General features: G+C 44.0%; 1 protein-coding gene across 1 annotated transcript in view; it reads right to left on the bottom strand.

The window, feature by feature from the left end:
- Positions 1-21,485, bottom strand: part of CDHR2 (cadherin related family member 2) — an 89,377-nt gene extending 67,892 nt beyond the window's left edge. The window contains exon 1 of the mRNA XM_064279176.1: positions 20,829-21,485. Coding sequence (XP_064135246.1) covers positions 20,829-20,933 — 105 coding nt within the window. The 5' untranslated portion in view covers positions 20,934-21,485. The remainder of the gene's footprint in view (positions 1-20,828) is intronic.
- Positions 21,486-24,183: the final 2,698 nt, after the last annotated feature.

Raw genomic sequence — 24,183 nt, 5'->3', positions numbered from 1 at the left:
GAGAAGCTACTGAATCCAAGAACACAAATAGGATGATGATATGCAAAACAGACATCTGAGGAACAAGAAAAGTTTTAAAGACCAGGGTTTCTCAACCTCAGCACTGTTGACACTTTGGGCTGGATAATTCTTTGTTGTAGGGACTGTCTTGTGCATTGCAGGACGAATAGCAGCATCCCTGACCTCTGCCTACGAGGTACTAGTAACATCCCTTGCCAGCTGTGACAACCAAAAATGTCTCCAGACATTTGTATCCTGGGGAACAAAATTCCCCCCAGTTGAAAACCACTATTATAAATACGTAATATCATAGCGGGAATAAGAATTTTAATAGGGTTAAGTATATAAAGTTGATGAATGGAAAATAGGAGGGAAAACATAAGAAATAAGAGGATTAATTCAGAAAATCCAATGTTTGGTTAATAGAAGTTCCAGAGAGAGAGAACAGAGGGAAGACAACTATTAAAGAAGTAAAAACAAAAGATTTGTCTAGGTGAATAACATAAATTCCCAAATTGAAAGCATTCTCTGTGCAAATGGAAAAAAAAAAAAAAAAGAAACCCACTCCAAAGCAATTTCAGAATACAAGTGACAAAGAGAACACCCTGAAATTTTCTGGAAAGAAAATAGAAAGGATCCAGAATCAGAAGGCCATGAAATTTTTTAATAATCCTGGAAACTAAAAAAAAAACTAATCAATGTGTGACCGAATAAAGGTGGCCCTAAATTCTTTGGGAAACCCTGGTGGCCTAGTGGTTAAGTACTATGGCTGCTAACCAAAAAGCCAGGAGTTCAAATCCACCAGGCACTCCTTGGAAGCCCTTTGGGGCAGCTCTACTCTGTCCTATAGGGTAGCTATGAGTCAGAATTGACTCGATGGCAATGAGTTTTTAAATTCTCTGACTTTCTCCTATCTGGAGGTGGAGTCTAAGCTCCCCTTGAGTTTGGGCTGGACTCAGTGACTTGTTTGACCAACAAAATACATCAGAAGTGGCATTCTGGGACTTCAGAACTTACAACTTCTACCTGGGCCTCTTGGCTACTTGCTCTTGAAGACCCGAGCTACCTTGTAAGAAGTCCACCTACCCTAAGGCCACCATGATGTAAGTAAGCCCAACCTAACCATGCTGAAAGGCCTATGCGGTGAGAGAGAGCAAGATGCCCAGACAGCCCCAGCTGTTTCAGCCCCCAGCCTTTTGTGTAATCCCAACCGAGACCCCAGACACCATGGAACAAAATTGAAACATCCCTGCTGCCTCATTCAAATTCCTGACCTACAGAATCATGAAATATAATAAGCCGTTAACTCTTGGGGTATTTAATTATCAAATACCATGCCTTCAAAATACTGAAAACAAATGATCTCCAACTTAGAATACTAGAATTCTATATTCACAAAAACTATCAATCGCAGGTGAGGGCAAAATACAAAGAGTTTTACAACCTGAAGAATGTCATCAATGTCGCTGAATTATACATGTAGAAATTGTTAAATTGGCCTATGTTTTGTTGTGTATATTTTCACCACATACAAAAATAAATAAATAAAAATATTTTCAGACACGCAAAGCCAATGCGTTTACCTCCTACGACCTTTTCTTGGGAAACTACTAGAGAACATCATTCATTATATCAAGGGAGTAAACCAAGAAAAAGGAAGAGGAAGAATCCGAAATAGAGGGCCCAGCACAGGAGGGGGTGTATCCCAGGATGATGGGAAAGAGAAATCCTAGGATGGCAGCTGGACAGCAGCCCAGGGAGCAGCCAGTCCTGATGGGAAGAAGAGTTTCACAGGCTCCAGAGGGCTGTTGCTAAGAAAACAGAAAACCAGATGACCCTTTGAACATTTTGGGGGGAGATTTACACCTCTGGCTAGAGTTTAGGGATAGATTTATAATTGTTGTTGTTGTAGATGCCATTGCCAGTTTCAACGCATAGCAACCCTATGTAAAATAGAACGAAACATTGACCGGCCCTGCACCATCACCGCAATCATTGCTACGTGCGAGCCCATTGTTGTAACCACTGTCTCAATCCATCTCGTTGAGGGTTGTCCTCTTTTTTGCTGACCCTCTACTTTACCAAGCATGATGTCCTTCTTCAGAGACCGATCTCTCCTGATAACATGTCCAAAATATGCGAGACATAGTCTTGCCAGCCTAGCCTCTAAGGAGCATTCTGGCTGTACTTCTTCAAAGACAGATTTGTTCATTCTTTTAACAATCTATGGTATTTTCAATATTCTTCACCAGCACCACAATTCAAAGGTGTCAATTCTTCTTCGGTCTTCCTTATTCATTGTTCAGGTTTCCCATGCATATGAGGCGATTGAAAACGCCATGGCTTGGGTCAGATGGACCTTAGTTTTCAAGGTGACATGTTTGCTCTTCAATACTTTAAAGAGGTCTTTTGCAGCACATTTGCTCGATGCAATATGCCATTTGATCTCTTGACTGTTGCCTCCATGGGTGTTGATTGTGAATTCAAGTAAAATGAAACCCTTAACAACTTCAATCTTTTCTCTGTTTATCATGATGTTGCTTATTGGTCCAGTTGTGGGGATTTTTTTCTTTGTGTTGAAGTATAATCCATACTGAAGGCTGTAGTCTTTGATCTGCCTCAGTAAGCGCTTCAAGTCCTCTTTACTTTCAGCAAGCAAGGTTGTGTCATCTGCATATTGCAGGTTGTTAATGAGTCTTCTTCTAATTCTGACGCCACGTTCTTCATAGAGTCCAACTTCTCAGATTATTTGCTCAGCATACAGATTGAATACTTATGGTAAAATGATACAACCCTGACACACACCTTTCCTGACTTTAAACCACGTAGTATACCCTTGTTCTGTTCGAACGACTGTCTCTTGGTCTATGTACAGGTTCCTCATGAGCATGATTAAGTGTTCTGGAATTCCCATTCTTCAAAATGTTATCCATAATTGTTATGATCCACACAGTCGAACGCCTTTGCATAGTCAATAAAACACAGGCAAACATCTTTCTGGTATCTCTGCTTTCAACCAGGATCTGTCTGACATCAGCTATGATATCCCTAATTCCATGTCCTCTTCTGAATCCAGCTTGAATTTCTGACAGTTCTCTGTCGATATACTGCTGTAACTGATTTTGAATGATCTTCAGCAACCTTTTAGTTGTGTGTAGTTTTAATGATATTGTTTGACAATTTCTTTATTTGATGGAATCACCTTTCTTGGGAATAGGTATAAATATGGATCTCTTCCACTCAGTTGGCCAGGTAGCTGTCTTTCAAATTTCGTGAGCACTTCTAGCCCTGCATCCATTTGTTGAAACATCTCAATTGGTATTCTGTCAATTCCTGGAGCCTTCAGTGTAGCTTGAGCTTCCTTCTTCAGTACCATCGGTTCTTGGTCATAAGGTACCTCCTGAAATGATTAAACATCAGCCAGCAGCTAGTTGGAACAGTCACTCTGTATTCCTTCCATCTTCTTTTGATGCTTCCTGCATCATTCAGCATTTTGCTTATAGAATCCTTCACTATTACAACTCGAAGCTTGAATTTTTTCTTCAGCTCTTTTGGCTTGAGAAATGCTGAATGTGTTCTTCACTTTTGGTTTTCTAACTCCAGGTCTTTGCACATGTGATTGTAATACTTTGTCTTCTCGAGCCACCCTTTGAAATCTTCTGTTCAGCTCTTTTACCTAATTATTTCTTTCTTTTGCTTTAGCTACTCGACATTCAAGAGCATGTTTCAGCTCTTCTGACATCCATTTTGGTCTTTTCTTTCTTTCCTTTCTTTTGAATAACCTCTTGCTTTCTTCAGGTATGATGTCCTTGATGTCATTTCACAACTTGTCTGAATCTATTCTCGAGATGGTCTCTAAATTCAGATGGTATATACTCAAGGACATGCTTTGACTCTCATGAACATGTTTTAATTTTCTTCAGCTTCAACTTGAGCTTGCATATGAGCAATTGATGGTCTGATCCACAGTCAGCCCCTGGCCTTGTTCTAACTGATAATACTGAGCTTTTCCACCGTTTCTTTTCACAGATGTAGTTGATTTGGTTCCTGTGTACTCCATCAGGCAAGGTCCACACGTATACTTGCCATTTATGTTGTTGAAAAAAAAGGTATTTGCAATGAAGAAGTCACTGGTCTTGCAAAATTCTGTCATGGGATCTCCAGCATCGTTTCTACCACCAAGGCCATATTTTCCAACTACCAATCCTTCCTCTTTGTCTCCAACTTTCACAATACAATCATCAGAATTTATCAACACATCCTGATAGCATGTTCGATAAATTTCAGACTGCAAAAATTGCTAAAAATCTTCAATTTCTTCATCTTTGGCTGTAGTGGTTGGTGCATAAATTTGAATAATAGTTGTATTAACTGGTCTTCCTTGTAGGTGTATGGATATTATCCTATCACTGACAGCATTGTACTTCAGGACAGATCTTGAAATGTTCTTTTTGACAATGAATGCAATGCCATTCCTCTTCAAGTTGTCATTCCCAGCATAGTAGACCACATGATTGTCCAACTAAAAATGGACAATGCCAGTCCATTTCAGTTCACAAATGCCTACGATATCAATGTTTCTGCATTCCATTTAATTTCTGATGATTTCCAATTTTCCTAGATTCATACTTCGTACACTTCACATTCCTATTATTAATGGGTGTTTGCAGGTGTTTCTTCTCATTTCGAGTCATGCCACATCAGCAAATGAAGGTCCCAAAAGCTTGAATCCACCCAAGTGATTAAGGTTGACAGTACTTTGAGGAGGTAGCTCTTCCCCAGTTATATTTTCAGTGGCTTCCAACTTGAGGAGCTCATCTTCCACCACTATATCAGACAATGTTTTGCTGCTATTCATAAGGTTTTTACTGGGTAAATTTTTTTCAGAATTAGACTGCCAGGTCCTTTTTCCTAGTCTGTTTTAGTCCGGAAGCTCAGCTGAAACCTGTCTGCCATGGGTGACCCTGCTGGTATTCGAATACCAGCGGCATAGCTGCCAGTATCACAGCAACACATAAGTTCCCACTGTACCTCAAACTGACAGACACGTGAGGGGAATCTATAATACTGTGCAGAAAATTGAAGCGTTGGTGGTTCAGTGGTAGAATTCTTGCTCCTCATGTGGAAGATCCAGGTTTGACTCCTTCCCAAAGTACCTCACGCGCAGTTACCATCCCTCTGTCAGTGGAGGCATGTGTGTTGCTGTGATGCTGAACAGGTTCCAGCAGAGCTTCTAGACTAAGGCAGGCTTTGAAAAAAGGCTTGGTGATCTACTTCTGAAAATCAGTGAATGAGAGCTCTATGGATCACAATGGTCTTTCTGAAGCTGATCGTTGGGAACACTCAGGACTGGGCAACATTTCGTTTCGTTCTGCAAGGGGTTGTCATGATTCTGAGGCCCGCTTGACAGCAGCTAACAACAACAACAACATGTAAGAAACTAAGCAAGCAAAACTGATGGCAGGCAGAGAGAGGGACCATTGTACTAGAAAGGACACAGAAACATAGTACACTGCACGGCTCAGCTGCGAACGTTTTCATTGTCAATGTACTGTAACCACATTGTGAGTGTGGAAGAACGCAGGGTGTGTCGGGGTGTAAGAGAAATAAATGCTCATCTTCTGCTTTAAGAAATCAATAGGTAATATCTAAAATGGAGAAAAAAATAAGAAACAGCAGTATAAGTACACTATTCGGAAACATTATGGTAAGCGGAAGAAGAGGTAGTTAAAGCAGTTGCTTCTGGAGAGTGGAGATGGGCAGGGTGGAGCCAGGAAAGGCTGGTTTTGTTATAAACTTTGTAGTACTATTTGATCTTTTTAAATTAAACACACCCCGGCGGCTCAGTGGTTAAGAGCTTAGCTCTTAAACAAAAGTGAGCAGTCTGAATTCACCAGTTGCTCCTTGGAAACCCTATGTTGTTGTTGTTGTTAGATGCCATCAAGTTAGTTCCAACTCATAGTGACCCGATGTACAACACTGCCTGGTCCTACATCATCCTCATAATAGTTGTTATGCTTGAGCTCATTGTTGCAGCCACTGTGTCAGTCCATCTCCTTGAGGGTCTTCCTCTTTTTTTTTATATAATAATTTTTATTGAGCTTTAAGTGAATGTTTACAAATCAAGTCAGTCTGTCACATATAAGCTTATATACACCTTACTCCCTACTCCCACTTACTCTCCCCCTAATGAGTCAGCCCTTCCAGTCTCTCCTTTCGTGACAATTTTGCCAGTTTCTAAACCTCTCTACCCTCCTATCTCCCCTCCAGACAGGAAAAGCCAACACAGTCTCAAGTGTCCACCTGATACAAGTAGCTCGCTCTTCATCAGCATCTCTCTCCTATCCATTGTCCAGTCCCTTCCATGTCTGATGAGTTGTCTTTGGGAATGGTTCCTGTCCTGGGCCAACAGAAGGTTTGGGGACCATGGCCACCGGGATTCCTCTAGTCTCAGTCAGACCATTAAGTATGGTCTTTTTATGAGAATTTGGGGTCTGCATCCCACTGATCTCCTGCTCCCTCAGGGGTTCTCTGTTGTGCGCCCTGTCAGGGCAGTCATCGGTTGTGGCCGGGCACCATCTAGTTCTTCTGGTCTCAGGATCATGTAAGTCTCTGGTTCATGTGGCCCGTTCTGTCTCCTGGGCTCTTAGTTATCGTGTGACCTTGGTGTTCTTCATTCTCCTTTGATCAAGGTGGGTTGAGACCAACTGATGCATCTTAGATGGCCACTTGTTAGCATTTAAGACCCCAGATGCCACATTTCAAAGTGGGATGCAGAATGTTTTCATAACAGAATTATTTTGCCCATTGACTTAGAAGTCCCCTTAAGCCATAGTCCCCAGACCCCCGCCCTTGCTCCGCTGACCTTTGAAGTGTTCAGTTTATCCCGGAAACTTCTTTGCTTTTGGTCCAGTCCAGTTGAGCTGACCTTCCGTGTATTGAGTATTGTCCTTCCCTTCACCTAAAGCAGTTCTTATCTACTAACTAATCAGTAAAAAACCCTCTCCCATCCTCCTTCCCTCCCCCCTCATAACCACAAAAGTATGTGTTCTTCTCAGTTTATACTATCTCTCAAGATCTTATACTAGTGGTCTTATACAATATTTGTCCTTTTGCCTCTGACTAATTTCGCTCAGCATAATGCCTTCCAGGTTCCTCCATGTCACGAAATGTTTCACCAATTTGTCACTGTTCTTTATCGATGCGTAGTATTCCATTGTGTGAATATACCACAATTTATTTAACCATTCATCCATTGATGGACACCTTGGTTGCTTCCAGCTTTTTGCTATTGTAAACAGAGCTGCAATAAACATGGGTGTGCATATATCTGTTTGTGTGAAGGCTCTTATTTCTCTCGGGTATATTCCGAGGAGTGGGATTTCTGGGTTGTATTTTTTTTATGGTAGTTCTATTTCTAACTTTTTAAGAAAACGCCAGATAGATTTCCAAAGTGGTTGTACCATTTTACATTCCACCAGCAGTGTATAAGAGTTCCAATCTCTCCGCAGCCTCTCCAACATTTATTATTTTCTGTTTTTTGGATTAATGCCAGCCTTGTTGGAGTGAGATGGAATCTCATTGTAGCTTTAATTTGCATTTCTCTAATGGCTAATGATCCAGAGCATTTTCTCATGTATCTGTTAGCTGCTTGAATATCTTCTTTAGTGAAGTGCGTGTTCATATCCTTTGCCCACTTTTTGATTGGGTTGTTTGTCTTTTTGTGGTTGAGTTTTGACAGAATCATATAGATTTTAGAGATCAGGCGCTGGTCTGAGATGTCATAGCTGAATATTCTTTCCCAATCTGTAGGTGGTCTTTTTACTCTTTTGGTGAAGTCCTGAGATGAGCATAGGTGCTTGATTTTTAGGAGCTCCCAGTTATCTGGTTTCTCTTCGTCATTTTTGGTAATGTTTTGTATTCTGTTTATGCCTTGTATTAGGGCTCCTAACGTTGTCCCGATTTTTTCTTCCATGATCTTTTTCGTCTTAGTCTTTATGCTTAGGTCTTTGATCCACTTGGAGTTAGTTTTTGTGCATGGTGTGACGTGTGGGTCCTGTTTCATTTTTTTGCAAATGGATATCCAGTTATGCCAGCACCATTTGTTAAAAAGACTATCTTTTCCCCAATTAACTGACACTGGGCCTTTGTCAAATATCAGATGCTCATATGTGGATGGATTTATATCTGGGTTCTCAATTCTGTTCCATTGGTCTATGTGCCTGTTGTTGTACCAGTACCAGGCTCTTTTGACTACTGTGACTGTATAAGAGGTTCTGAAATCAGGTAGAGTGAGGCCTCCCACTTTCTTCTTCTTTTTCAGTAATGCTTTGCTTATCCGAGGCTTCTCTCCCTTCCATATGAAGTTGGTGATTTGTTTCTCCATCACATTAAAAAATGTCATTGGAATTTGGATCGGAAGTGCATTGTATGTATAGATGGCTTTTGGTAGAATAGATATTTTTACTATGTTAAGTGTTCCTATCCATGAGCAAGGTATGTTTTTCCACTTATGTAGGTCCTTTTTAGTTTCTTGTAGTAGTACTTTGTAGTTTTCTTTATATAGGTCTTTTGCATCTTTGGTAAGATTTATTCCTAAGTATTTTATCTTTTTGGGAGCTACTGTGAATGGTATGGATTTGGTGATTTCCTCTTCGATGTTCTTTTTGTTGATGTAGAGGAATCCAAGTGATTTTTGTATGTTTATCTTACAACCTGAGACTCTGCCAAACTCTTCTATTAGTTTCAGTAGTTTTCTGGAGGATTCCTTAGGGTTTTCTGTGTATAAGATCACGTCATCTGCAAATAGAGATACTTTTACTTCCTCCTTGCCAATCCCGATGCCCTTTATTTCTTTGTCTAGCCTAATTGCTCTGGCTAGGACCTCTAGCACAATGTTGAATAAGAGTGGTGATAAAGGGCATCCTTGTCTGGTTCCCGTTCTCAAGGGAAATGCTTTCAGGTTCTCTCCATTTAGAGTGATATTGGCTGTTGGCTTTGCATAGATGCCCCTTATTATGTTGAGGAATTTTCCTTCAATTCCTATTTTGGTAAGAGTTTTTATCACAAGTGGGTGTTGAACTTTGTCAAATGCCTTTTCTGCATCTATTGATAAGATCATGTGGTTTTTATCTTTTGTTTTATTTATGTGATGGATTACATTAATGGTTTTTCTGATATTAAACCAGCCTTGCATACCTGGTATAAATCCCACTTGATCAGGGTGAATTATTTTTTTGATGTGTTGTTGGATTCTATTGGCTAGAATTTTGTTGAGGATTTTTGCATCTATGTTCATGAGGGATATAGGTCTATAATTTTCTTTTTTTGTAATGTCTTTACCTGGTTTTGGTATCAGGGAGATGGTAGCTTCATAGAATGAGTTGGGTAGTATTCCGTCTTTTTCTATGCTTTGAAATACCTTCAGTAGTAGTGGTGTTAAGTCTTCTCTGAAGGTTTGGTAGAACTCTGCAGTGAAGCCGTCCGGGCCAGGACTTTTTTTTGTTGGAAGTTTTTTGATTACCGTTTCAATCTCTTTTTTTGTTATGGGTCTATTTAGTTGTTCTACTTCTGAATGTGTTTAGGTAGGTAGTATTTTTCCAAGAATTTATCCATTTCTTCTAGGTTTTCAAATTTGTTAGAATACAATTTTTCGTAGTAATCTGAAATGATTCTTTTAATTTCATTTGGCTCTGTTGTGATGTGGTCCTTCTCGTTTCTTATTCGGGTTATTTGTTTCCTTTCCTGTATTTCTTTAGTCAGTCTGGCCAATGGTTTATCAATTTTGTTAATTTTTTCAGAGAACCAGCTTTTGGCTTTGTTAATTCTTTCAATTGTTTTCCTTTTCTCTAATTCATCTAGTTCAGCTCTAATTTTTATTATTTGTTTTCTTCTGGTGCCTGATGGATTCTTTTGTTGCTCACTTTCTATTTGTTCAAGTTGTAGGGACAGTTCTCTGATTTTGGCTCTTTCTTCTTTTTGTATGTGTGCATTTATCAATATAAATTGGCCTCTGAGCACTGTTTTTGCTGTGTCCCAGAGGTTTTGATAGGAAGTATTTTCATTCTCGTTGCATTCTATGAATTTCTTTATTCCCTCCTTAATGTCTTCTATAACCCAGTCTTTTTTGAGCAGGGTATTGTTCAGTTTCCAACTATTTCATTTCTTTTCCCTAATTTTTCTGTTATTGATTTCCACTTTTATGGCCTTGTGGTCTGAGAAGATGCTTTGTAATATTTCGATGTTTTGGATTCTGCAAAGGTTTGTTTTATGACCTAATATGTGGTCTATTCTAGAGAATGTTCCATGTGCGCTAGAAAAAAAAGTATACTTTGCAGCAGTTGGGTGAAGAGTTCTGTATAAGTCAATGAGGTCAAGTTGGTTGATTGTAGTAATTAGGTCTTCCGTGTCTCTATTGAGCTTCTTACTGGATGTCCTGTCCTTCTCTGAAAGTGGTGTGTTGAAGTCTCCTACTATAATTGTGGAGATGTCTATCTCACTTTTCAGTTCTGTTAAAATTTTTTTTATGTATCTTGCAGCCCTGTCATTGGGTGCATAAATATTTAATACGGTTATATCTTCCTGGTCAATTGTCCCTTTTATCATTATGTAGTGTCCTTCTTTATCCTTTGTGGTAGATTTAACTTTAGAGTCTATTTTGTCAAAAATTAATATTGCTACTCTTGCTCTTTTTTGCTTATTGTTTGGTTGATATATTTTTTTCCATCCTTTGAGTTTTAGTTTGTTTGTGTCTCTAAGTCTAAGGTGTGTCTCTTGTAGGCAGCATATAGACGGATCGTGTTTCTTTATCCAGTCCGAGACTCTCTGTCTCTTTATTGGTGCGTTTAGTCCATTTACATTCAGTGTAATTATAGACAAGTATGTGTTTAGTGCTGTCATTTTGATGCCTTTTTATGTGTGTGGTTGTGGATGACAATTTCATTTTTCTACTTACTTTTTTGTGCTGAGACATTTTTTTTCGTAAATTGTGTGTTCCTCATTTTCATAGCATTTGACTTTATGTTTGCTGAGTCGTTATGTTTTTCTTGGTTTTTATTTTGAGTTATGGAGTTGTTATACCTCTTTGTGGTTACCTTAATATTTACCCCTATTTGTCTAAGTAAAAACCTAACTTTATTGTCCTATATCGCCTTGTATCCCTCTCCATATGGCAGTTCTATGCCACCTGTATTTAGTCCTTCTTTTTGATTATGGTGATCTTTTACGTATTGACTTCAATGATTCCCTGTTTTGAGCGTTTTTTTTTTTTTTTTATTAATCTTAATTTGTTTTTGTGATTTCCCTATTTGAGTTGATATCAGGATGCTCTGTTCTGTAACCTTGTGTTGTGCTGGTATCTGATATTATTGTTTTTCTGACCAAACAATTTCCTTTAGTATTTCTTGTAGCTTTGGTTTGGTTTTTGCAAATTCTCTAAGCTTGTGTTTATTTGTAAATGTCTTAATTTCACCTTCATATTTCAGAGAGAGTTTTGCTGGATATTAAAAAAAAAAAAAATTTTTTTTTTTTTATGATCCTTGGCTGGCAGTTTTTCTCCTTCAATTCTCTATATATGTCATCCCATTGACTTCTTGCCTGCGTGGTTTCTGCTGAGTAGTCTGAACTTATTCTTATTGATTCTCCTTTGTAGGAGACCTTTCTTTTATCCCTGGCTTCTTTTAAAATTTTCCCTTTATCTTTGGTTTTGGCAAGTTTGATGATAATATGTCTTGGTGGTTTTCTTTTTGGATCAGTCTTAAATGGGGTTCGATGAGCATATTGGATAGATATCCTTTCGTCTTTCATGATGTCAGGGAAGTTTTCTACCAACAGATCTTCAACTATTCTCTCTGTGTTTTCTGTTATCCTTCCCTGTTCTGGAACTCCGATCACACACAAGTTATTCTTCTTGATAGAGTCCCACGTGATTCTTAGGGTTTCTTCATTTTTTTTAATTCTTTTATCTGATTTTTTTCAGCTATATTGGTGTCAATTCCCTGGTCCTCCAGATTTCCCACTCTGCATTCTAATTGCTCGAGTCTGCTCCTCTGACTTCCTATTGCGTTGTCTAATTCTGTAATTTTATTGTTAGTCTTTTGGATTTCTGAATGCTGTCTCTCTATGGATTCTTGCACCTTATTAATTTTTCCACTATGTTCTTGAATAATCTTTTTGATTTCTTCCACTGCTTTATCAGTGTGTTCCTTGGCTTTTTCTGTAGATTGCCTTATTTCATTTCTGAGGTCATCCCTGATGTCTTGAAGCATTCTGTAAATTAGTTTTTTATGTTCTCTATCTGGCAATTCCAGGATTGTATCTTCATTTGAGAAAGATTTTGATTCTTTAGTTTGGGGAGTTGTAGAAGCAGTCATGGTCTGCTTCTTTATATGGTTTGATATCAACTGCTGTCTCCGAGCCACCACTAAGATATTGTGGTGATTTATTCTATATTTGCTCATTGAGTCTTATCTTGTTTTGTTCTCTTTCAATATACGTAGATGGGCTACTAGATTGAGCTGTCTTGATTGTTGTAGCCCTTGACTCACTTATGTCCTATTACCAGCTGGTTTGGGCTGTTACCAGATATATAAGCCTGAGTCCATTCACTATTCTTGAGTAGAATCTGATTTTGGGTCCACCTAGAGAAATAGTGGTGATAGTTGTGTGCACCAGACCTTAAGCCCCCGATGCAAGTACCTCTACAGATTGGTAGGTGTCACCCTCCTTAGACCCCTAAGGCAGGAGGTTAGGTGGTCTGGGGGGAGCTTCAGCCCTCAGTTCCCTGTTGTGGGTCAGTGAGGGCTCTGTTGAATACGCAGAGATATCAGACCTGGGAAACTTGTCTTTCCAGTAAATCCGCTAAAACAATTGCAGTCAGATCCCTATCAGAAATGCATTTGCATTATACTAGCCACCTTGTTCCCTGTAGGGATGAAAGCCCGAGACTGTGGATCACATATGCTTGGCTGGAGCTGGTTCTGTGTTTTTAGTCCAGTTAGGGAAGGATTTTTGGTCCCTGGGTTTTCTGTAGTTGCTTTTCTCAGGCCAGAAGAATGGGTTAGGAAAAGACCAAAAAAAAAAAAAGGAAAAGAAAAACCTCAAGCAGTTCTCTCTCTGGCTCAGGAAATTCCAATGTTAATGAAGCCGCCTGGGAAGGGGAGGGGAGGGTTCAGATAAATAGGAGAGAGTAGCACCCCGGAATATAGACAAAGTTACTTATCTTGCTTGGGATGACTGTTTCATCTGAGATTCCCGAGGCGGGGCGCGTCGCCTGTGTGCGCTGGCTGGGTAGAGACTGCCCCCCGAGGGTCAGGCCTGCGTCCCGTGCTCTCGCTGTCTCAGAAGCCGCGGTTAGTTCCTCCGCTCCCAGTCCAAAGCCCAGCACCAAGGTTCCCCGGCTGGGACACCGCACTCCCGACTCCAAAACCAGTCGCAGCCTCCCGGTGACTTCTCCTCCTGTCAGCCGCGTCACTGCACTGTCTGCGTGCACTGACTGGGTTTCTCCCGAGGTCAGTTCGGGGGGCTAGGGCTGCGCCCCGTGTTTGCGCTGTCTCAGGATGCAGTGCTCAGCTCCCCTGCACCCAGTCTAAAGCTGGGCGCCAAGGTTTCCTGATTGGGATGCTGGCTCCAGGCTCCGAACACAGTCGCTGCTTCCCCATGGTTGTTCGTTGTCAGTCTCTGTTACTCAGGTCAACTCTTTAACTGTGTTTGTTGGTCAGGGTTCGTAAATTGTCATGTATGTGATTGATTCACTTGTTTTTCCGAGTCTTTGTTGCAAGAGGGATCCGAGGTAGCGTCTACCTAGTCTGCCATCTTGGCCCCGCCTCTCTTCCTCTTTTTTGATGACCCTCTACTTTACCAAGCATGATGTCCTTCTTCAGGGACTGATCTCTCCTGATAACATATCCAAAATATGTGAGAAGTAGTCTCACCATCCTTGCTTCTAAGGAGCACTGTGGCTGTACTTCTTACAAGACAGATTTGTTTGTTCTTTTGGTAGTCCATGGTATATTCAATATTATTCACAAACACCATAATTCAAAGGTGTCAACTCTTCTTTGGTCTTCCTTATTTATTGTCCAGCTTTCGCATGCATTTGAGGTGATTGAAAATACCATGAAAATCCTATAGGGCAATTCTACTTTGTCCTATAGGGTCACTATGAGTCAGAATCAATGTGACAGCAACTGGTTTGGTTTTTTTGGTTTGATTCTCAAAATCCCAAAACCAAACCCACTTCCGTCGAGTTGATTCTGACTTTTAGTGACCCTATAGGACAGAGCAAAACTGCCCAATGGGGTCTCCAAAGGCTGTAAATCTTTAAGGAAGCAAACTGCCACATCTTTCTCACACGGAGCAGCTGATGGGTTCGAATAGCCGACTTTTTGCTTAGCAGCCAAGCTCTTTAACCACTGCGCCACCAGGGCTCCTTAACACACATATTACTTGGGTAAAAATGGGTATTGTTATGAGGGAGTACCAGGAAGTGTGGGCTGTAGGAGAGAAGGCCCCAGGTCAGGTAAGTGCCAGGTGCGTTACAGGAATTGAAAAAGGGTCCCTGTGGCTGGAGGCCAGAGAGAGAGAGAGGAAAGGGTGTGAAACTGGGGAAGTAGGGAGGGGCCAGATCATGCAGGGTCCTATAAAATACGGTAATGATGGCTTGTTTTATTCTAAGAAAAATAGCGGATCACATCAGGGTTTTTAGTAGGGAAGTGACAGCGCCAAATTTACTTCTCTAAAAGATTTTTCTGGTTGCTGTAAGTCAGTGGGCTGAAATGGTGGCAGCAAGGCTGGAGAGAAGAGGTAAAAATAGAGATATATTTTGGAGGCAGAATGTTTGGAATCCACGTAACGTAATCTTCATAGCCACCCATTTTACGGATGAGAAAACTGGGGCTCAGAGTGCTCTGCTGATGATCTCACAGCTAGAAGTCAGTGGGATTCAAACCCAGATCCCCAAGCCTAAGCTCCCTGGTACCTCCCTTACACAAAGAAGGGAGCGGATGGACAGAACCTTTCTCCAGGGCCTCAGAGGGCCAGAAGTGGACCCAAAACCTTCAAAAGGGTTGCTGTCTTTGACTCAGTAATCCAACTAACTTAAAATAAGGTAGCTTTTTTTGCAGGAAGTTTGCTTATCACAATAATTATTTATAATCATGAAAAATGAGAAGTAACATATACCCGTAACACAAGGGAATGGTTAAAAAAAGATGTGGCCAAGCATCCTGTGGAACTTTCGCAGTCATTCAACTTTGTGGTGATGAACAGCCATAGCTGCCATGTAAGGAGCACCTACTGCATGCTAGGCACTGAGCAGGGCACCAACATGCATCACCTTATTTCATACTCAGCAACAACCCTTCAAGGTAGTACCTGTTATGGAGTGAATTGTGTCCTCCCAAAATTCTACTTGGCTAGGCCATGATTCTCAGTATTGTGTGGTTGTCCTCCATTTTGTAGTCTGATGTAATTATCCTACCCAGGCCCAATTATCCTATGTGTTGTAAATTCTAACCTCTATGATGTTAATGAGGCAGGATTAGAAGCACTTATGTTAATGAGGCAAGACACAATCTACAAGATTATGTTGTATCTTGAGTTGATCTCTGAGATACAAAAAAAGAAGGGAACAGAGAGGAGAGTGACCTCATACCACCAAGAACGAAGAGCCAGTAGCAGAGCGTGTCCTTTGGACCTGGGATCCCTGTGCTGAGATGCTCCTAGACCAGGGGAATATTGAAGACCAGGACCTTCACCCAGATACGACAGAGAGAGAAAGCCTTCTTTTGGAGCTGGTATCCTGAATTTGAACCTCTAGTGTCCTAAACTGTGAGAGAATGAATTTCTGTTTGTTAAAGCCATCCACTTGTGGTATTTCTTTTATAGCAGCACTAGATAACTAGGACAGTACCATTGTACCCACTTTACAAATGGGTAAACTAAAGCTCAGGGGCAGTGGTGATTCAGGAGACCTGGGTTTGATTCCTGGGCAATGCCCCTCATGCGCAGTCACCACCCGTCTGTCAGAGGAGGCTTGTGTGTTGCTATGATGCTGATCAGGTTTCAGAGGAGCTTCCAGACTAAGACGGACTAAAAAGAAAGGTCTGGTGGTCCACTCCTGAAAATCAACCACTGAAAACTCTATGGATCACAGTGGTCTGATCCACAACCGATGACAGGGATATCGCAGGACTGGGCGGCATTTTGGTCAGTGGTGCGTGGGGTTTGTCATGAATTAGAGCCAACTTGACAGTAGTTAACAATACCAATAAGCTAACTCTCAGAGAGGTGAAGAGCCTTACTGCAGAGCTGAGAAGCATCAGAGGCTCCCTAGGTACTTCACAGCCCTCCTTTGAGCCTGTTTCCTCATTTCTAAGATGGGACAGCTAACCCTAAAGAATGATAAGGGCGAGGGGGGGAAAGAATGAGAGTAAGACTGTGCCAGCTCAGCACTTGGACCACAGTAGGTGCTCAGCAAAAGCAAACCCCTTCCTTCTGCATCTTGTGGGGCATCTTCACATTATTACTGACTGCTATTCCCACCGCAGGTACCATCACCATGGAAACCTCACCCTGTGACCATCATCACCTGCTGCTCCAAGACTAAGTGTAGAGGTGGGAGTGAGCTGAACAGGCTGTGCCGGGGCTGTGTGTGAACACATTTAACCTTATCCTAGTCACTACTTGCAGTGTGGCTCTAGCCAGCGCCGTTGTGAAGAGGTTGTGAAAACTGATTGCTGCCGAGATGCCCAGGAAAGGTAGCTGGGGACAGCCCATGTACTGGACAGCAGGGCTACACTCAGCCAGGCTGGGAAATGCAGATGGAGCTGACTGCTCAGGAGGAATGAACAAGTCCTCAGACCTGAGAAATATCCCCAGTGCCAAGATACCGTCCTACCCAAAAGGGGCTTGGAAGGGAGATGGTGTTGATGCCATGGAGGGGGGGCGGGCAATCCTGTTGGAGGTGTTGGTGTGATGGAGTTGTGGTCAAGTATGACTGATGTGGTCCTAGAGCTGGTGATGGAGGTGGGGTTGGGGTGGAAGTTTGACTGAGGGTGAGAGTGCTATGGGGATGGAAGCGATGTTTGTGGTGATGAAAGTGGCAATGAAGATGGAGTTGAAGGTGGTGATAGAGGTGGAGGGAGGATTAAGTTGGTGGCTGTGTGGATAAAGCAATGATGATGTATAAAAAGGTGGGAATGAAGGCAATGATGACATTTGTGATGAAAGTGGTGATGCAGATGGCATTGGAGGTGGTGATGGAGATGGAGGTGGGAATTAAGTTGGTGATGGGGGTGAGGGTGGGGACGGGTATGGCTGTGAGGATGGAGGGATGATGACATTTGTGATGATGAAGGTGGAGGTGCAGATGACATTGGAGATAGTAATGATGGGGATGAGGCTGGCATGAGTAATGGTGATGGGCTGCTGGTGTCCACTACGTGAGGACAAAAACCAGAAGCATTTTAACATAGGCTGGACACCCCTGGCATTCCCTTTGGGCTATAATCTTGGCCCTGAACCCCTCATCCCTTTTGTTCCCTCATTTCCTCTCCTTCAGGTGAGTCAACAGTCACGGGACAATTAGTCACTAAAGTACAGCCAGTAGGGTATACAAGGTATACAAGGTGTGCTCGTTGCCATTACAAAGTCCAGCTCAGCCCAGCTCAGAAGACAGGAGAGTCCCTCCACCCAGTCCCTAAGGGGAAAGGGAGACACAAGATGGGCTATGGGTTGTGGCTGGTGCTTTGCCCCCATTATACCATTTAGTCTCTAGGAGGGGCAAAGACATGACCCAGTACACGAGTAATGGGATCAGGAGCAGATCCAGCCTGTGCTCTTTCCCCTTTCCAGGCTTCTGGTGTTTTCTTCTTGTTCCACCAGATTTTCCTGCAGGCCATCCAGAGCCCCCAGACAGGCGAAGTTGAGGGAGAACAGCCTTAACTAGGACCTTCACGCTCCAAATCTCTGAGGCTTCCTCCTGTGGGCCCCTTCCTATACTCAGCACACTCACGGCCCATGGAAGTTTCTCCCAACATCCGCCTCTATTCTCACAGGGGCTTCAAGAGTGCTGCTGACCCTTACTTAGAACAATAATAACAACCTTTTGCATTCGCATAATGCATAACTGCAGTCCTTTCCCGTCATCTGGTCCTCACAATACCCTTGGAAGGAAGGGATGGGTTGTCAACTCCCTATTACACATGAGGACACCAAGTCTCAGCGGGATTAATGCTCCTGCTCAAAGTCCCAAAGTCTGTCAGAGGTAGAACTGGGACTTCCCCACCCATGTTCTCTGTTACTGCATCCTGCCCCTCCTCCCTTCCACGCAGCCCTGAGTTTCACACTGTTTTGCATCCTCCTTGTCACAGAGTCTTTTTATAAACATGCTCATTCAATCACAAATGAGGCCAAAGTCCTGCAGTTCAGAAATGTCCTTTGAGGATTCAGTCATTTGAGAAACAGGTCCAGAGCCTGTGTGCACTGGAGGAGGCACAAGGATGTACCTGTCTGATGAGACTTCCAGCAGCATCGGGCCTAGTTACTCCCCAGGTCAAACCTCCCCCATGGTTCCCACAGGCCACAGGACATACTTCCTGCCTCTCAGCTGGTAGGCTGGGTCTTCACAGATCCTGGGATACCCCTTCTCTTTGAGCTTTTCTCCTCCCCTTCCTGTGTCCAGTGAGATTGAATGCTCCTAGTGGAGCAGTAGTTAAGCACTCGGCTGCTCACCAGAATGCCAGTGGTTTGAACCCACCAGGGCTCCACAGGTGAAAAATATGGCAGTCTGCTTCAGTAAAGATTATAACCTAGAAAACCCTACAGGACAGTTCTACTTTGTCCTACAGGGTCACTATGAGTTGGAATCCACGTGACTTGGCACGCAACAACACCCTCAGCACCACACCTTCTGTTTTCCTTGCTCTGTTCATTTGCGTATGCTGCCTCCTGTGCCCCGAAGGCCTTTCCTGCCTTCCACGTAAGTGCAAATTCTCTCCATCCTTTAAGATTCAGGTTGAGTGAGAAGCAAAGGTCAGGCAATCAGTGCCCCCTCCTCTGGGCCGCTAAACTCTGGTACCCCTTGCTGGTCCAATCTTGTTTATCCATTAAAAAGATGGATAAACCAGCTGGGGCCTCAGGCCTGCTTGGCACAGGAAGCGCTGGCTTCTTCTCAGCCACAAACTGGCATCAGCCACTACCACTCTGAACAGCTTATGGTCCCAAGAACTCTTTTCAGAATTTCCAGTCAAGGGTGTGGGGAGCCCAGGCCTGCCCAGGGCCTCCAGGAAGACTGGAGAGGGAGGCGCCCCCCTAGCTTGCAGGCCCCAGCAAGTGAGCTCAGCCACCTCGCTCTGAGGCTCGTCCACCACAGCCACTGCCCCTCTAGTTCACCCACCACAGACTTTCTCGTTAACCTCTCAAGACCGTTGCCTCCTGGGTAGGAATTACCGCTCTGGTTCCAGGTGAGGAAATCCAAGCTCAGAGAAGCTCGGAGAGGAGTGTCCAAGAGTAAGGGGCAGATGCATCAGACCCAGCCTGATTTCAAATGAAGGAGTCCCTGACAAAGCTTGGTCTGGCTCCACTCGACTCCCCTGGCATCCTTGCTCCCTCTGAGCACACAGAGCCCAGCCAGGGTGACCTGGTGCCCAGATGCAGGACCTGTCGGCCCCTCTGTGCCTGCAGCAAGGCTGCTTTGTCCAGCAGACTCATATGGAGTCAAACAGACCTGAGTTCTGGTTCTAGCTTTTCATTTACTTGCCGTCCAACCCCAAGTAAGCCTCCTCCCGTCTCTGGGCCTCAGTTTCCCCTGCCGAGATGTGGAGTGATGATAAGGACTATAGAGCCCATACACTGGTTTCCGCTTTCTGTCACTTGGGTCTCAGTGTGTATGAGCCCCTGCTTTGTGCCTGGCTCCCCCGCCCAGCAAGTCCCCACTTCAGCCCTGGCTTTCAGCTGAGTCTTTGCCTTGTACACCAGGGCAAGGGGATGCTACAGGGACCAGTAACGAGCCAGAGCAGGGTCAGTCCTGGGATTAATCTCAACCTGACACTCCGTAACACTGGCCTGGAGTTGAGCATCACCACAGGCCTATGGTTCAGGGGCTCCCCAGGTTCTTTCTTACACTATTATCATTCCCATTTTACAGATGAGGTCATTGAGGCCCAGGAGAGTTAAGTGACCACCACAAGTCAGTGCAGAGCTGCGATCTAAACCCACGTAGCTCGGGTCAGAGCCCTGGCTCTTTCTCCTTGAGCTCTGGGGGCTCAGTCACCCTGTCCTCACCCCCTTCGAGCTTCCTAGAAAGGGGCCCAGGCAGGCTGACTCAGTTGAGGACTCCACCTCCTTTCCACCCTGTAAAGAACCCTCTACTACCACCATCAGTTGCTGTGTGTATCAGTAGAACTGTGCTCCATAGGGTTTTTAATGACTGATTCTTTGGAAGTAGATTGCCAGGCCTTTCTTCTGAGGTACCTCTGGGTGGACTCCAACCTCTAGTTGGAGGTTAGCAGTTGAACACATTAACCATTTGCACCACCCAGGGACTCCAAAGAACCCTCAGCGGGTCCAAATTACCCAAGGACTCAGAAGGGAAGGGGGCCATTGGAATGTCATGGGTAGTAGGTATTGCTATCCACATGTTGCAGAAGAAACTGAGGCCTTGCATCCAGGCTGGGACTCAACCCCAGGTCTGTCCAACCCAGAACTGGCTGGTGCCTGCTTCCTCTGCCCAGCTGCAGTGAGAAACTTAAAAGACAATAAAGCTCACCTTGGCCCCCACAGACCCACCCTACCCCATGCCCCTGCCCAGCCGCCTATGCGGTCCTTACCTGCGCCCCAGAAGGGGCCTTGGAGGGGTGGACAGACGCCAGCAGGCACGGATGGGCCTCGTCTGGCCCTACAGTGGCAGTGCTACTTGCAGACTTTGGCACCATCCCCGCCTCCCCTAAGCAATCATTAACCCTGCCAGAGACCACACCTCTGGACAGGCCGATTTCTCAGGAGGCGCAGGACACAGCTTGGGAGGGGGTAGGAGGGCAGGACTGAGGCAAGGGGCCAGAGACCCAGGCCACAGATCACCGACCTTGAGCTGTGAACAAGGCCCAGACCCGAGCAGACAGGAGGGTGCCCATCGAAGGCAATAAGCAGTGACATGGGACCTGTGGAGAAGGTGAGAGGGGGTTAGGTCAGGACATGGGCCCCTGTGTTAGTCAACCAGAGCTGCCATAACAAAGTTCCACTAACTGGTGGCTTACAACAACAAAAACGTATTGTCTCACAGTTTTGGAGGCCGAAGTCTGAATTCAGGGTGTCGGCAGGGCCGTGCTCTTTCTGAAGGCTCAAGGGGGGGTCCTTCCTTGTCTCTTCTAGCTTCCAGGGTTCTCAGACATCTCTTGGCTGTGGCAGCATCACTCCCATCTCTGCCACATTCCTTCAGTCTGTCTCTCTGGGTCTACTCCAGGATGACCTCGTGTTAACTGATAACATCTTCAAAGTCCCTATTTCCAAAAAGGTCCTGTTTACAGGTACTGGGGTTAGGACTTCAACATATCTTTCTGGGGGACACAATTCAACCCATAACAGCCCTATGAGGTTTACACTTGGCTCGTGCCTGGTTCAATGAGTGTTTGTGACTACTGTTGTTGCTATTTGTCCCCTGTGTTCAGGTTTCAAGGGCTCCATTCACCCCAGGGCTGGTTTGAACACTGCCTCAAGGCCAGTGACCTCTTAGCAGGGACCAAGCTCCCCTACCCTCTTCTCCTGAGCCCCACAGACCACACCATTCCCATGGTGACACAGAAGAAAGGGGGCTCTGGGGACAAGACCACGGGCCTTGAGTTGCCTCCTTCAAGCCGGGCACCTGGGAAAGTTGATGCCCCTCTCTGAACCATGCTGCCTGCATCTGGACCATGGGGTGTTGGTTCCTCCCATGCTGGGCGCCTGTGATGGTTGACAGGGAGACACCCAGTCCAGGGCAGACACTCAGAAACTGTTTCTCCCCTGCCCCCCCAAAGTCTTCCCAGCAGCGGACACCTGATGTTCCAGCTATTCCCACTCCTCTGTTAACAATGCCTCAATTTTCCTGTGGGAAACCTCCCTACCATCTGCTCCCCTCATTCCATAGTGGGCTTGTCATCCAGGCCTGGCCAGTCAGAGCACAGCCTCCTCGTGGCCACAGTGGTTCATTCGGGTGTGAGCATGTGACCAAAGTTGGGCCACTAAGAACCAATGGGGCTCAAATAAAGGACATTAGTTGGAACCACTGAGAACAGAATCTCATTCTTCCCTGCTGGGATTTCTAAGTGACCCTGAGGCTTCCAGTGACCTTCTTACCACCAAGAGGGTAAAGTCTGACTGAGAAGTAATCTAAGACCGAGTAAATCAGAGTTAAGAAATGGAGAGGCAGGGGTTCCTCAAGACTGTTTGAGCTCCTGGAACAGTCATGCCTGAAGCCATTCACCACCAGACTCTGAACCAGTTGTTGGACTAACGCACTTCCTTTTCTGCTAGGCCTGATTGAGTTGATTTCTGCCTCTACATAATAACCCTTGGGAATGGAAGGGGTACAGACAGCTGAGGTAAGACAGACTGGAGTTTCAACTTGGCCATCTGCCAGCTATTAAGCCTCTTGAGTGAGTCCTTACCCATCTCTGGGGCATGATATCAGGCAGCCCCATTTGTAACTTGAGAAAGGAATACAATCTACTTCACAGTATAAACAAGAAGCCCTGGTGGCGCAGTGGTTAAGTTGCTCAGCTGCTAACTGAAATATTAGTGGTTTGAACCCACCAGTGACTCCACGGGAGAAAGATGTAGCAGTCTGCTTCTGTAAAGATTTACAGCCTTGGAAATCCTATGGGGCAGTTCTACTCTGCCCTATAGGGTTGCTATGAGTCATAATCAACTCGACAGCAATGGGTTTGGGTCTGGTTTTCACTTTTATAAAAATGAGATCATTGAGATGCCACTCCTGTCGTGAGGCCTGGCACACAGCATGTACCTCCACCACTCATTTGGGCTTCCAGGGCTTTGAATCCACAGCTTTCTAAGGGTGCAGACCCGTTGTCTTGTCATCACCACTAGTGGCCTTTTCCTTACAGGGCTATGTCTTATTCCCACAATGTATCAGGTGGCTACTACATGCCAGCCACTTAGACAAGGATGTTTGCTCCCCAATTGCCCAAATTTAAAACAGATTATCAAAATATATATGCTACAACATGCTTAAAAAGGTCAAAGAAACTGGCTAAGGGAAAAACAGGTGAGAAAACAAAGGAAATCTAGGCCTGAATAAAGTCCACAGAATATCTTCCTTGAAGTTCTGGGTAATTACCAGAGGTTGCCCAAGAATCACATTCTGAGCTTCCCAGCAGGCAAGGCAAAGAGGAAAACAAGATCCATTAAGTCCAGTATCCATCCATTTAAAAACATATATAGAGCCAGTCTCTGGGAGCTATGGCACAATTGCAAGTTATGATACCTGAGAGGTATTTCCTCCTGTGTGTCTCCAGAGGATGGTACGAGAGGGTGGATGGCACTAGACATGTCTATTACAATATAGTGGTTAAAGAGATGGGGCTCGGAGTCAGACTGCTGGGTTCAACTGTGGCGGGGCAAGTTACATAACCTCTCTATGCCTCAGTTTCTTTTTTTCTTTTTAACTGTGATAAAAATATACATGACAAAACATTTGCCATTTCAATTCAGTGACATTATGTTCATCATGTTGTACAACCGTCACCGCTATTCGCTTCCAGTTTTTTCTATCACCCTTAACAGAAACTCAGTGCCCCTTAATAATCCTCAGTTTCTGCCTCTGTAAATTGTGGGCAATATATAACACCTAAGGAGCGTTGTTGCTGCAATGGTTAAGCCTTTGGCCGCTAACTGGAAGGTTGGCAGTTTGAACCGACCAGTGTCTCTGTAGGAGAACAGACCTGGCCATCTGCTCTGGTAAAGATTGCAGCCTAGAAAACCTTAAGGTGCAGTTCTACTCTGTCCTATAGGGTTGCTATGAGTTGGAATCGACTTGACAGCACACAACAACAATGAATGACACCTATCTTAGAAGGTGGTGCTGAGGATTAAATGAAGTTGTAAATTTAAAGTATTGAGCACAGTGCCCAGAGTAAGGTCTCAAGGAATGTCAGTTTTTGTTGTGGTTGCAGTAGTTATGTTATTATT

The sequence above is a fragment of the Loxodonta africana genome, chromosome 2, assembly GCF_030014295.1.
Source record: "Loxodonta africana isolate mLoxAfr1 chromosome 2, mLoxAfr1.hap2, whole genome shotgun sequence".
Classification (NCBI taxonomy): Eukaryota; Metazoa; Chordata; class Mammalia; order Proboscidea; family Elephantidae; genus Loxodonta; species Loxodonta africana.
This window is presented reverse-complemented; position numbering and strand designations above follow the sequence as displayed.